Source organism: Nipponia nippon, unplaced genomic scaffold (assembly GCF_047370975.1).
Source record: "Nipponia nippon isolate SJK-2023a ecotype South Korea unplaced genomic scaffold, ASM4737097v1 scaffold_10, whole genome shotgun sequence".
Taxonomy (NCBI): Eukaryota; Metazoa; Chordata; class Aves; order Pelecaniformes; family Threskiornithidae; genus Nipponia; species Nipponia nippon.
The window spans coordinates 12,849,250-12,864,347 of record NW_028262291.1 but is presented as its reverse complement, the minus strand read 5'-3'; the positions used below and the strand labels follow the sequence as shown (position 1 = coordinate 12,864,347).

Here is a 15,098-nt window from a genome sequence, read left to right as displayed (position 1 = left end):
TGTTTTGTTGGCAGTCTCAGTGGATTTGCAGGATTTGAAGGGGCACAGCCAGGATTAATTGTTTTGGTGATGTAAATTAGACACACTTGTGATTTCTTGACAATTAAGAGAGTTAGAAGTTTGTTTGACACAAAGTAAAACATTGATAGAAATAGTTAGTCTTAATTTCTTTCAAATTTTTAGCCCTTAAGTATTCACCTATTCACCAAATGTTCCTTGTTTTATTTAAACCACTCACTGATATAACTGGAGGTTTTATGATACAAGGATTAAGTAGCTTCCTGAAGTGCTTCAGAAGTTAACTGTATTTTTTTTTTATTATTTTATTTTATTTTCACTGCAGATGGGCATTACTGGTCGTTTCTAGGAGTAATTTGAATACAATTCTGACATGCATCATCTGGATGCCTTCTTTCTATAGCCAGTATTTTGTGTATATGTACTTGATGGTAAAAAACAAACCCCAAAAGCCAGTAGTTTTAAAAACACATAGGTTCGTTGGTTAGGTGCTTTAAGTCTGTTTCTCACTTTGTGACTTCCGGGGGAAAATCCACTTGGAATGAAATCTAGTGCTTTATCTCACTAACGTGTGCTGAAAAATTACTTAAAGGTTTGGGTTTTTTTCAGCTTTGTTAATCACGTTCTAAGTTTTTGAAGTACAAAACACAAAATCAGATGACCTACCATAGGTTCAGATTTTTTCTGATCTCAGGCCCAACATCCAGTTTCTGAGCATGCACATTAAAATTATTTATTCTTACTTTTTTGACTATTAAAACAAAAATAATTTACTACCAGTCAGTCTGCAATAAAGAAATGTTTTTTGGTTTTTGGTTTGTGTTTTTTTTGTTGTTTTGTTTTGGTTTTTTTAGAAAAGAAGGTATGCCTGAGCATTGATAATACAAGTTTGGCCATGAGAGAAGAAATGTGTCTTAACTTGGAGCAAAGAATACCATCTGAGTTGAGAGAAACTTGCTGACTTGTTTTGGTAGGTGATTTACATTGTTCCTGTCACAGTATGCCTGCAAGCCCTTCTATGCATGCACACAAGTATTCGGAACGATGCATAGGTGTTTTCAGTCATATTTGAATTTGATGTTTTGGTACAGATTATATGGCCCTGTTTCATTAGTGCATTGATCATTGACCAGGTGCGTTAGTATACTTTTTTGTACTTTAATAAAGCTTTCAGAATCCTGGTTTCTGTACCTCTGCAAACAGTGCTGTATGGATCTCAATTGCTTGTTACCTTCCGTGCAGGATTTTTGGAATTGGATCTCTTGGAAGATTCCCAAATCTGTTTCAAATCTCTGGCTCAGGAAGCTGTGCTGGTCATTGGGGTAGTTACTTAGAAGCAGTGCTCTTGTGATAGTGCCACCCAAGGCAAATGTGATCGTTGAACTAAGCATTTGCTGGTGAGGTGCTTGTCCCAGAGCTGCAGCGTGAGTTTAATTAGCTTTCTGTCTGCACTGCTGACAGTTAATATACTGATGGAACTATTCTGACCTCCATGGATTAACTAGTAATTTCTTCTCTAATATGTTCAAGAAACATGTGAAGTTAGCAGTTGTATTTGGGATCAACCTGAATCTTCTCCACACGTGTAGGACTTCTTGGTGGGTGGCTTTCTGATCTGCCCACTTTTAAGTGCCATGCGTTGGAAAATCATAGCATCCTTAGCACTCCCACAGTGTGAAATTGGACACACATGCATAATCTCTGAATTAGTCTTGAACTGCATTATAATTGGGATGTATCTCTGGTGGAACAGAAAGGTTGAAATACTGCAAAAAGTATAAAGGAGCCTTGAGTTTGACTGCAAACCTCTGCTTTGGGCAACATGAGTCCCAGTTAGCTGTGCTGCTGCTCGGAGTGTATACATCATGCCTATGCAGTTGACAGTGCTGTCAGTCTTGATTAAGTTCTTCTCCAGGGCCAGGGTTAGAGCCTGTGGTTCATAATTCACAACACTTCTTCACTATTTAGAAAATAATTGTGTATTTTGCTATTAAATTGCATATCTTACCCCTCTATCTGAATCCAGCTATTGATACGAGATTCTTTAGTAGAGGTTTTTGTTCTGTATTTCAGCCTTGTTTCCATTTTATACAGTGGATGATTACTGTGGTGGAAATTGCTGTTTAATTATGTTTTGCTTGCCTTGACAAGAGACCAAAAAAAATGCAGTAAAAGAAGTTAAGATTATAGGGGAAAGCATGTAGAAATTTAGAAATGCCTAACGTTAAGTAGTTTGTTATGTTTATTCAGTAAAACTCAATCTGACAGATTATAGCATGAAATCAGTGTTTCAGTGCAATGGTAAAATACTGAAAAAGGCAAGGGCTGTTGATGAAGACAGAAATCCATGCCTCATCTATTGAAGCATTCGATCGAAGCATCCAAGGATCTAGATTTCATTTTTGATTCTGCTACAGATTTCTAGTGCAATACTGGAAAAGATTATCATACAGGTACACATGAGAACAGAATTAAGATTTTAGAGAACCTTAGTTCTGCTATGTTTTTATCTCTGAGCTTACAGCTGTCAAATGACTTTATGTAATTAGTAAGCTATACACTTTGGTCCTCTAAAAAAACTTTGGACTAGTCAGTTTTTCAGTCTATGTCAGTCATTTTTTGCACTGAGGCCCAGAAATCTGTAACGCATATTAATTATCAGTTGAAGTGTATTTAACCAGAATGTTAATTGTAGGTACTAATTTTGATTTTCCACAAATGTTTGTTAATCAGACTAGTTTGGGGAAATTACTGATATTTGCAATCATATCAGTTGTTAAGGACCCTAATGCAACCAGTATTTAATTCAGAAAAGCCTTAATTATGTTACTGTGCTGACATACTTGAACTGGTTTCGGGGTCCAGCTTCGTCAAACGTGAGAATGCAGTTCCCTAAAATTCCTTAATGAAAGTTTCAGTATTGTGGGGTTGTGTCATTTGCCATTTTACTTTTCTGCATTGGTTTTTATTTGTTGTTTTTATAAATTTTATAAAATTACAATGGTTTTGTACATTATCTAGAAGTGTATTAAAAATAAAAGTGATGTTTCTTTTCAAATTAAATAAATTGATATTATTTCAAACTTCTCAGTGCTGCCTGCGCAAGGAGGGTGAACAATCACAAGGCTCCTGAATGTCTGGAGTAGCTTTTTTCCCTGTCTTTCCTTCCCAGTTCTTTTCTTCCTGCACGTTCTAGATTGCATTTTATAACCATAAGTTTTCTTCCATGACTGCTATTACAAACTTTATTCCTGGTAATCATCCTCTAAGCTTCATCTTTTTTTTTCTCTAAGGAGTTACTGTTACTGTCACTGCAGGTTTTTTTCCTTTGTCTGGCAATACAGTGGTGTAGTCATTCTTTAAATGGCAAATTCCTGCTATTTTCCAGCTGTTATTTGCCACATTTGCTACATGGGGTCTCCTCATGCTGTCCTCTCAGCTGCCGGAGTTCCCAAGTGCCCCAAACCCACTTTCTGCTCCATGGCAGCATGCCCTCTACCAGCTCTCACTTTGCTTTTCAGCTGCCTAAATCCCACCTGCTGTTTCTTAGTTCTTCAATTCCTAGTTTTCAGCAGAGATGCCTGTTTCCAGTTGTTAGATTGAGTTTACATTAAAACTTCTCTTTTAACATTGCATCTTTTCTCCAAAACAAGTGACAGCATCCAAAAGATTCTGTTTGTTTGAGTATTAGTGGAGGGAAGCACACAGGAGGTGCTCTCTGGATAGACAACTTCATGAAGTCTTAATGAAAAAGCCTTTATTTTTAACCAGCTTCTCTCTTCCCTCTCTCCCAGCACCCCTGGGTCCCTCTGGTTGCCGAGTGTTGAGAATTTAAAGCATACTTGAGTTCACAGTTTTTTCTGTTCAGAGAATTTGGGAGCGGTGGTTTGATTTTTTTTTTTTTTAATAAAAACTTGCCCCTGTGTGCCCTGCTAGATGGCATATTTTATCTATCAGTGTTACACTGGGGGTTTACTTTGCTGATGCAGCTTTTGTAAAAAAGCATAATAAAATCAGCAACGTGCATCACTAACTCACTGCTTTTGCTTTGTAACTAACAGTGCGAGACTTGTTTCAGCATCACTTCTTGCGACTGGCTGTTGCTTCCTTCTATCAGGCACTGTTTTCAGTTCAGAGATTTTTCAGTCTAATTGTTTTCTGTCTCAGGCTGATTTTTTGTGGGAAGTATTTTAACCATCTTAAAGAATGGTAAGATTTTCTCTGCATGAATACCATAGGAGTAGTTCAGTGACTAATCATTTCAGGAATGCAATATGCATTACTGTCCTTGTGAAAGTCTTCCCAAACATCATCATTAACATGCCTTTGAAAATTGCAGCTTGCGTATGATCTGTGAAGGTTTGCAAGAGTTCACAATGTCAAGTCTCAAGTTTTCACTTCAGTGAGTACCTCATGACTAAGCCTGTACTTGTCTTTTCTGTAGGACAGCTCTTGAGATTAAGCAGAATACACGTGCATCAATCTTGTTGAGTAGCCGTGCAGGTCCCACCCCAGGGTTCATGTATTTTTCTAAAAATGGATGCTTTCAGCTGCTTTTTGACTAACGAGGTGCAATATTTGAAGCGAGTAAAGGAAATCGTTCTCTCCCAGGTTCTTGCTGACAAAATTCCTGGCAGACAGGAGGTTTAAAGAAAAAGCTTAGTGATGCAAGCGCACATAACTAAAAGCAATGAGGTGGATTAGGGAAAGAAGCTGGTGAGATTCGGATCAGAAGAAGGATGAAGACAAATTTGCTGGAAGCTGAGGAGAAGGCAACATACAAGCCAGCAGAAAAGTGGGGGAAGAGAGTGACTAAAGCTGAGGTAAGGGAAGAGACTTGAGTTTGATGAAAACAGACTGGTTTCAAAAAACCAAGGCAAATGAATAAAAATACGATAGGAGACTGTATTTGCAGGGTGGATGATGTTCCAACAGCATGGTGATACTGTTTTAAGTATATGCAGTATCAAAATGATTAGATATCGTAGAACAGTTTAAGTTGGAAGGGACCTCCAGAAGTTATCTAGTCCAGCCCCAATCAAGGCAGGTCTGATTAAGCCAGGTTACCCAGGGCTGTGTCAAGTTGAGTGTTGAACACCTACAAGGATGGAGAGTCCATAACCTTTCTTGGCAATCTGTTCCTGTATTCGACCACTCTTGGGCGGGGGGGAGTAACACTGTAGCAGCAATATCTCTGTGATAGCCTGACCCGTTTCTCTACAACATAGGCCAGTTTTACATCTCCTTTAGTTCTCTCCCTGTCCTCTTCCTCAGAGCTCATAGGCCTGTCTGGTTAGCCTGTCTTCTCCACTGGGGAGGAAGAAAAGAGGCTGAAAGTGAGCAGCACATCTACTTTTGGCTGAGGCTACGCCTCCCTGCACAACAGAGTAACAGAGCAAAACTGCTGCATCACCAAAGAGTGAGTGAAAGCTGGGGTTTTGCTGTTTGGGAGGGTTCCAGTGCTACAACCTCCATTACAGGGGATGTACTTCTAAGATGGGTCTGAATATGAACTGTCTTGAAACAAAGAGGCAGGAGGGTGATAGACTATGGTGAGATGGACACGTAGAGCAGGCCAGAAGTAAGAGAAGACTTGGGGACTAGTTGCAGAAGGAGTTCGTGTGGACATTGGCGTGTTTTTAGATTATTTTGACAAGAAGGATGGGATTATATTTGGGAAGAGGGACGTGCTGGTAATTTGGTACCGTGATAGGACTGGCTGAAGAAGGAAACTGGTACTTCAAGGAGAAGGGATGGCGCTGGGGATACAAAGCTAGTGGAAGGACAGAGGATTGGGAAGAGGATATATTGGAAGGGATAATTTTAAAGGAGTTGGAATTGGGAGAAAACAGCAACACAGTCTGTGTAAGTTACAGCACATTGATTGTCCAGATCATCTGGAATAGGGGAAAATAGTGAACGTTGTTCTGCTGTGTGCAGCAGTTCACTCTCTTTTTTTTTTTTTTCAGTGTGTGATAAGTATTAATCAGCCACACTACAATAACAAACACTGTAGAATAATTTAAACAAATACTTCTGCTCCTTTGGCCCTTGAATTTATCTTGCATTAGATTTCTTTTCCTTCCAAAATAGCCGTTGACCCTTTAAGCAATTGGTTCTGCTCTGACTCTTTCAGGACTTCGCAGTTGTCTGCATTGACTAGCTTCCTCTCTACTTCCCCAAAATTGAGAGAAGAAGTATAAGCTCTGGAGGAAGGACATTATTCTATTTTAAAGGCAGATAATATATTAAAGATGCTGGGGGCTTCTTAAAAGATACTTTGTCTAAGAGAAGGGGTACTCTAAAGTAGACCTGAAAGGCCTTTGCGGTGCAGCCCCTGCTGAAATTGTTTCAGAATATAGTTCTAGTGAAAACCAGTGGTTGTGTAGCCTTTCTTCTCCAGTGTGTGAAATGGTCTAGCTGCTTTGCAACCTCCTTCCATGAGGCGTCCTGAAAATTGAGTGAATGGAAAACATTGACAATACAGAACACTGTTAACAGTTAAGAAGACAAGACAACCTCTGTGCACCACTAGCATCTAATACCATAATTACTTAATTGAACTTGCTACAAGCTGGCAGTACCTCTGGAGAAGCAGTCCTTGCAAACTGGTCTGGAATAAAACTTTTTTTGGTGCTAGTTTATTTTTTTAACTGCGTCAGTTTTCTGATCTTATTTGCTGTACAGTATGCGAACACTGAGCATAGGGCCACTTCACTTCAGTGCTTGTTTAAGCTGAATCCTGTGGCTACAGCATGTTGTCCTATTTTTGGTTTATGAGCAAAGCGCTTTCTAAGTAAGCGTTTTGTCCTATTTTGAGATAGGGGAGATAAATGAGTAATAGGGAAAGAAGTTACTAGTCCAAAGTCACTAACGTGGAGACGGTAGAGGAAGGAGTTGAGCTCAGGATCTCTTATGTCCTCGTACAATTCCTTGTCCCTTAGATTATAGTATCCAAAAGAACTTAGCTATTTCATTTTCTTCAGAAACATCTAGTATAAACACAATTTAGTCTGGATGGCTTCTCTGCACTGGCTCTTTTTCAGTTGTATTACATCTCTTTTAGAGACCTCATTTTCTATAAAAGCTTCTTTTCTTGAAAAGGATGCTGGGAACAAGAATTTCCCATCTTCCCTTGGATGTTAAAAAATCTCTCATATCTCTTTTGAATTATATTTTGGTTTCTATTTTAACTGTATCTTCTTTTTGATGTTCAGAGTTCTTCAAGGTTCAAATTCTCTATTACAGGCCTATAATTTAATCTCCTTAATGTTCCAGATAGATATTATGTAGGATTTTAATCTTGGAAGGCATATTTCTTACTGAATTGTGAACTGATCATTAGTAGTGTTTTTTTCTTATATGATTTTCAGTGTAGTGCATGAAAAAAATTGCTTTATTACAGGAGGTTTAAAACCTTCCTAAAGCTACCTGGTCCGCTTTCTTTATTAAACTGTATCTATTCCATTAATTGGGCTCTTAACAGTTAACCAAACTGTCAATAATATTCTCATACGTGCCAAGGTGATTGAGACTCCAGGTCCATTTTCAGGAGGTAATGTGGGTACTTGGTGTAATATCACATTAAAAGTTAGCGGGACTTGGACCGTAGCAACACATTTGCTTTGTGCACAGCATTTAGGTTAAAGTGTTTCAGACAGCAAAAGCAGCAGAGCTGCAGCAGCTGGGTGTGCGTTGGCTTTTTCTCTGCTGAGACTAAGAAACTTATGTAGCTGCCTGCCTCTCTAGGAAATAGAGTGTGGTTCAAAGTCACTTGGATGTATTTGGAAAATATTACTCTGGTATAATTTTCAACTACTAAATTAGTGTACCAAACCTTTTAAATACTGTAGGCATGCTGGAGTACCTAAATGGTCTAGTTTGCTCTTGTTATTCTTTAGTTTTGACATAAGCACGAGTTTCTCAGCGGTCTTTGAGACCGTTGATGAGTTGCTCATTCAAGGGCAGATTTCTGGATTGTAGAGGTAAAAATAGTTTAGTTATTTAGAAATGTAATCATAAGTAAATTAAGAAAACCTAGATTATTCTTCTCAGCCTGGAACTGTAAACCAGCAGGTCATAGAACCATAATAAGATTAAAAGCTTTGATTGCTTATCTGTAACCTTTTTGTGATATTATCTAACTGCTTCTTATTGTAAGAAAAACTCTTGACTATCAAAAAGATTGGGGTGGGGGGGAAAGTTGCTTTAATGCTGTGTAGCTTAGATTGCAATTCTATGTGATATATATATGCATATATTATTTTTAATAATGTGCTATTGTCATGGGTGACTGTGGGTGAATTGTTTTAATTTATTTTATTTTTATTTTATTTTAATTGTTTTAATTTATTTTAATTCTGGGGACAAAAAGATATACTTATCTTACATTACTTATACCATCATCACCACCATTATTCTTTATACACTGGTTGAATAATTCATATTTAACTGAAATCTAAATGTGGTTGATGCACTTCAGTTTAGTAACTGCTACCTGAAGTTCTTAACAGCTTAGTTAATTGAGGTAATAATATTTAGCTATTTCAAACAACTTTTTTTCCTCTGGAGTATTTTCCAGGTAAGTCAATCATTCATTGCATCTTCTTTATGTGGAAGGTAACATAAAATATTTGTATCAGCTCTATAAAAATCTAATTAAACTTGGATTGTCTTTAACTCGTTCTGGTTCTGTGTTTAAATTTTCTATCTATGTTTTGTGAATACTTTCTTTCTAGGTAGACAATGTTATTAGCTCAGATAAATCGAGACTCTCAGGGAATGACTGAATTTTCTGGAGGAGGAATGGAGGCCCAGCATGTGACTCTTTGTCTAACAGAAGCTGTGGCTGTGCAAGGTGAACCTTCAGGTTAAAATATCTCTACATTATTGTGTCTTTTCTGTTTGTAATTCAGATAAAACTCTAAAACTCACGTAGTGTATTCTAAATGAAAAATCTAACAGAAATTATTCTTAGTTAACTGAGATTGATGAAGTTCACTAATGTAATTCTGAAAGGAAATGATCTCTTAATTAAGGTAAAGGTAATACGAGTGTAAATGTGCCAAAACAGGAAATAAAAAATCTGACTTTATTCTCACTATAGTTTTACTGTTTTATACTTTGTAACTTCAGTTTATATCTAAGTATGTATTAAATAAGTGGAGTTTTAAATAGATTGGTGATCTAGGATTGGTTTGAACTTGATGTTTTCTGAGAGCTTCATTACAATTTTACATGATTAAAAACTTTTTCCTAAATCTGTGTTTTACTGTAAATAGATTTGTGTGTAATAATAACAGGTAGTAGTGTACAAAACAAAATTATCAATACAAGTAATATATATCATTATTTCACTGTTGACACTCATGACTTAATATTTCTCCTATAACATGATACTCATGACTTAATATTTCTCCTATAACATCAGCTTTGTAGTTAGTTATTCAGTGACATTGTAACTTTTTTAGTTAAGGAAAATAACATTCTAGCTGTCATGTTTACAGAGCAAAATCTTGAACATATGACCATAGCATATGTTCAAGGCTCAAAAACCAGAAAGCAAGAAAGAACTATATCCTATTATTATTTCTGAAATCATTATGCTTTAAGGGGTTGTAATCATTTATGGAGGTGCTTAAGTTGTGATTTTTGGGGTTTGATGCTGGTAATAGTGAATGTGAACTTTTTTCCTTGCTAGATGGTGACAACTTAGAAAACATGGAAGGTGTAAGTTTGCAAGCAGTTACTCTTGCTGATGGCTCCACTGCTTACATACAGCACAATTCTAAAGGTAGGTAAATGACTGGAAGTTGATTGGTATTGAAATTGTGTTGCCCTTTTTAACCCTGTCTTTGGATTGTAAACCCCTTTGGATTGTAAAGTCAGGCAAAATCTGTATAATGTTCATGAAGTTCCAATTCCAGCTGGGAATTACAGGTATTATAGTAATACCTATAAAACAAGTATTTATTTCTTCTACTAATAAGATGCAGGTATCAAATGCAGAGCATAAGTCAAACAAAAGTGAGGTGATCTTTACACTTCAAACCCAAATGTCAACATTCTTCCTACTGAATAGGACATCAGGCCTTTTCCATTTTTTTACCCCAGAATATTAAAACCTCTGTATAGTCATACTGTGCTTACTCTTTACCAAACGTTATTTCTCAGTAATATTTTATTGATATTTTAATCGAGAAAGTATCAACTGTGTGTTTAAACTGTGATGTGTCATACAGAATATTTTTTAAGAATTCTAATTGTATATTTCAGATGGTAAATTAATGGATGGCCAAGTGATTCAATTAGAAGATGGTTCTGCTGCTTATGTTCAACATGTACCCATGCCTAAAAGCAGTAAGTGTAGTAATACAAGAAATACATTCTAAAATAACGTATTAATGATAAATGTTGATATTAAGTAATTAACACTCATTATAATAGCTTGATTTCTTATTTTAATGGAAACAGTTGTGAAGAGATCCTAGGTATTTTGTAAGCCTAGGTATTTAGTGTTTAATCTTTCTAACTAATGTATTCTTCAAACTATTGTTGAAGCATTGTAATTCTTTCTTCTGAACAGGGGACAGCTTGCGTCTGGAAGATGGACAAGCGGTTCAGCTGGAAGATGGAACTACAGCATTTATTCATCACACCTCGAAAGGTAATTTCTTTTTTGAGTGTGATTTATTACATTAGAGTTCAACAGAACTTCAGCAGTATAAAGTATGGTACTCTTTTTAGACTATGACATCATTTAGTGTGATTCCCAATGTAGATTACCTATTGCTTTTACTTTGTGACATCTGGAAATTGTTGAAATGAGAGTGGTTCAGTTCCTTGTTTGGGCCTCATATAACAGTTACAAACAGAATCAAAACCAGCGTATTTCACTTTTTTTTAGCCCAGGAGCACATTAAAGTAAGTATGTCACGTTAGTAGAGAATGTAAGCCCTTATACAGATTTCAGCAATAATTGCATGTGCAAATGAGAAGAGAAAGCAGGTAAGAATCAATCAGCCAATCCCTCTTGAGCTAAAGAATGTAGAGATTGACTTAAATTTTAAAGATCATGCTATTGATGATTTTGCCATGAGGTAGTAGGGCAGAAAATGTGACAGCTGACAGTCAAGAATGCAAACGTATTAATTTTAAATGATAACTTAGATTTCTGCAGATGTTTACACTAGTCTTGGAAATAGTACTACTTCTCTGCAAAAAGTGAACAAGTAGATATTTTAAGTCTGTTTTAAACTAGTGTGACAAGAATTACATTCTACAATCAACAATACTAAGAGGATAGAGTGACTTTTAAGGAAGAAATTCTTTATTATATTCTGTATTTTATGTGTTTCTTTTGCATATTTACATGATTTTGTTCTTAAAATGATCAGAATTCTAAAATAATAATAGAATTCTAAAATAAGTATTGACATCAGTACAGGTGTTACATTATTTTCATTGTATTATGAGTGGATATGAAATGGAAAACATATTTGTGTTCCTGGTTTCCTTGTAAATAAAGCTAGATCAATGTAAAATTGGCTTTGCACTTTTATAAGTGTGCAGAAATAAAGTTACGGAAGGTGTTTTCTTGAAAAAAATTTCATTAGTGCTGTTCATAGTAATATTTTAAGTGTTTATATTTCTCATATGCTAGTGGTTATGTTTCTCATACATTTCATACATATATGTGACTTCAGGAGACATTTCCTAGACAGCAGTAGTTTGTCGTGTAACATGCAGACATTGCTATTCCCTTTCTTTCATAACACTTTATAATATTATTTCTCAGACAGCTACGACCAGAGTGCATTACAAGCAGTCCAGCTGGAGGATGGAACTACTGCCTACATTCACCACACGGTGCAGATGCCACAGTCGGATACCATTTTAGCCATTCAAGCTGATGGCACAGTGGCAGGTCTTCATACAGGAGATGCTGCCATTGACCCAGATACCATCAGTGCTTTGGAGCAATATGCAGCTAAGGTATGGTGGAAGACATTTTCCCTATCCATAACATTTTAATATAGCATCACAAGATATTTGGCAGCAAAACCCAATTGTGATTTAAGAATTAAAATGGTAATTAAGAGAGTCTTCAGACTCTTAGAAGAGAGAACACCAAATTGTCATGACAGTGCTTAACTATCATGAGCAGCTTCAGTGTGTAGTGTTCCATAAAAGGAATAAAAGATTGAACACTGATATGATGTGGAGTCAGACTGATTTGGAAAGCGATTTAGGCAACTAAATAATAATTTTCTCTAAAATATAGCATTGGAAAGGAACCTCTTGAGAGGACGCTGTTTGGAAAGGAGAAAGCTAAATTATTCTTGTTCAGGCACTATTGCTGGATTTTTTTTTTTTTCTTGCATTGGGAAGAGTAGGGCCTTGCGTACTGGGCAAGTACAACGCGTGGTATGAAGTGTAAAATAGACAATTAGACAGTTCCTGAGTTTGGAAAAAACTTCTTTGATCCATACTTTCAATAGTAGAATGTAGTATGATGCTCAAAATTCATGTTGTCCACTTTACTGGACTTCTGTAAAGCATGATATAAGTATAGTAATGGGTGGTGCAAGTTCCATGACTTTATAGTTTAGCAGTGTCCCAGTTGCTGGTTGATTACCATCAGTGCTTGTATTGCTCTGGAAAAAAGAGTAGAATAAATTTTGAAATCTGTCCTCTAGCATCACTGAAAGTTGTCAAATTCTGGGAGAAGGCCAGTTAGGATAATTAAATGGCTTATACACTATTCTTTCCATTTTGCTTCTGTCTGTTATAATTGAGAGATCCTAAGAGAGCCAGTCAGATTGTGTTGTGTTTGGCTATGCCTTAACGTTTCATAAAATAAAAGGTAATTCAAGGTTAGCTGAGCTGTAGTGACAAACTTTTACACATTCCCTAGCTACTATTTAATTTAGGTTTAAATCAATCATAACTTTGTCCTTCTTAACAAGGAGCTATATTAATCATAATTTGTTACAAGTTTCTGTTTTGAGAAGGTGAAGAAGAAACAGAAGAAGTGCAAATAAATTTGCATTTTTGTCCTATTTATCTCAACATGTGTTGTTTAATTCTGTAATGTAAATTTGTTTTCTGTAGTGTACTTGTGTGTGTCTAGGAAAAATTCTATTTATTTTCTTTAAGCTTTCATCTTGGAACCTTATTCTGAAAGGTACTGCTAGAACCTCTCAGGGAAAGTCAGTAGAAGTGAGTTTGCACCTGTTTTACGTACAAAAGCAAGTAATAGCTCAATCGTCACAACCCTGTCTTTCTCTTAAAAGGAGAAATGTGGTTTTGTGATTCTACTCCGTGTCCGTGTACGTTTCATAGTGAGGCAATGTATACTTTTCATAGCAGCTGGTATAGGAACATTGAAAAAGGTAGAGGAAGGGGCAACAGTGATGACCAAACATATGAAATACACAAGGTAAGTATATAGAATTTTATAAAATTTTAAGTGGCACAAAGAAGAGTAGTGACTTGTCATTGTCTTTACCAGTCTAAGAACTGGGAAACATCGTATCAAACTCTCAGGTGACAGGTTCAAGAAGAACAAGGGAAGAATACTTTTTCAAACAGCACAAAGTTAAGCCATGGTACTGCTTGTAGGATACTGTGGATGCTAATATGTCCCTGGATTGAATGAGTAATTAGATAAATTCATAGAAGAAACATGTATTCAGGGCTATTAGGTAGAAACACGTGACTTCTAGTTCAGGAAGTTACTAAACCACAAATTGCTTGGAGGTTGGGAGAATATTTCTGGGAATGTATCATTGTATGCTCGGCTTGTTCCTTTAGTCTTCTCTAGCATCTGCTGATGGCTGCTGTTGGAAACAAAATGGTGCACTAGATTGACCTTTAGTTTGACTCAGTATAGGTGTTCTTATGTTCTTAATTGAAAGCAGACTAAATCTTTCTTTAGCATCTAAGACAGTTTTTTAGGAGTAACTCCAAGATCTTCCTTGGAATCCTTCCAGAATTCTCCCAGTACTGCAAAAAAGAGGTTTAAAATTATATGCCTTGCTTTTTTTGTTAATTTTGAAGGTTTGCCCTTCAAAACTTAAAAGGGCGAAGAACATTTTAGAGGTGGATTTGGAGAATGGTGGTTCTTCTCTGTTCCCCTGTTCTATATAACATGCAGAAATAGTAAAGATCAGTAGGCTGCCCAAGATCAGTGTAGAAACTCTTACAGAGAGTTCATGCAAAGAGATCCAAGAAGACTACAGAGAAGCTCACTGGAAGTGGTGGAACATGTACATTTTTCATTGTCCCTTGTTTCTCCTTTAGGCATAGTACTACCTTCCCACATCTTGCAGAGCACGTGCAAAGACTTAACTAGAGTCCTCTTCATGTTGGGCTAAGTCAATACCACCTTCCTCCCAAAGCAACCAAGGAAAAAAGAGATCGTTGCTCTCAGTGAACATAAAGTCAGAAGATATGTAATGAAATTGTGAAGAGGTTACAAAACATGATTTTCTTCCATAAGCTATTTTCGTGCGACGTGCCAGCTACTGGAAAAGTACAGTTCCTGGGATTTGTGTATGTCTACACACATGCACGCGTATTCCGTTTGGATCCTTTGTTTCCAGTGGTATTGATGAACTTTTATTTTCATGTCAGCAGTGTCTTTCTCAACCAACAAGAGGAAGTTCAGGATGAAGTGATTCAAGTCTCCTTTCTGTGCAGGTTCTCTCCCCTCCCTTCAAAAATTCTGCAGGAAAAGGTCCCAAAATGGCTATTGTTTCCTTTAAAAAAAAACACACAAGAATTACCCGCTTGCAGACTCTCATTGCAGTCTCTCTGTAATGTAAACGTGCCTCTGCTTGGGCACTTTCCTCTTCACTGTTTTAGCTCAAAGTTGCCAAAAGTATATTGCTCACAATCGTCTAATTTAGAAAGATAGTACAATCTGAAAACCTCTTACGGGACAAGTTCAATCTTGAGTCTCCAAGCAAAATGTTGGTAGCTGATGCTTTGAGCAAGATACTTTACACAAGCATTAATGTTCTCAGGAGCCTGCTGTGACCTCCTTAGTGAAAGGGCATAAGCATTACCGGCTGAAG

The 15,098-nt window shown here is 36.7% G+C and overlaps 1 protein-coding gene across 13 annotated transcripts in view; it reads left to right on the top strand.

Annotated features, from left to right (window-relative positions):
* The window catches only part of ZNF143 (zinc finger protein 143), a 42,619-nt gene that overhangs the window by 4,349 nt on the left and 23,172 nt on the right, over nucleotides 1-15,098 (top strand). For 4 of the 13 annotated variants that reach the window (XM_087745346.1, XM_087745369.1, XM_087745360.1 and 1 more), the window contains exons 2-6: nucleotides 8,757-8,887; nucleotides 9,719-9,811; nucleotides 10,294-10,377; nucleotides 10,604-10,684; nucleotides 11,816-12,012. In XM_087745346.1, coding sequence (XP_087601472.1) covers nucleotides 8,764-8,887; nucleotides 9,719-9,811; nucleotides 10,294-10,377; nucleotides 10,604-10,684; nucleotides 11,816-12,012 — 579 coding nt within the window. In that variant the 5' untranslated portion in view covers nucleotides 8,757-8,763. Of the gene's footprint in view, nucleotides 1-872; nucleotides 993-4,651; nucleotides 4,842-5,292; nucleotides 5,438-8,756; nucleotides 8,888-9,718; nucleotides 9,812-10,293; nucleotides 10,378-10,603; nucleotides 10,685-11,815; nucleotides 12,013-15,098 lie in introns of those variants that run through there. The other 9 variants (XM_087745335.1, XM_087745398.1, XM_087745327.1 and 6 more) reach the window with 9 other exon arrangements.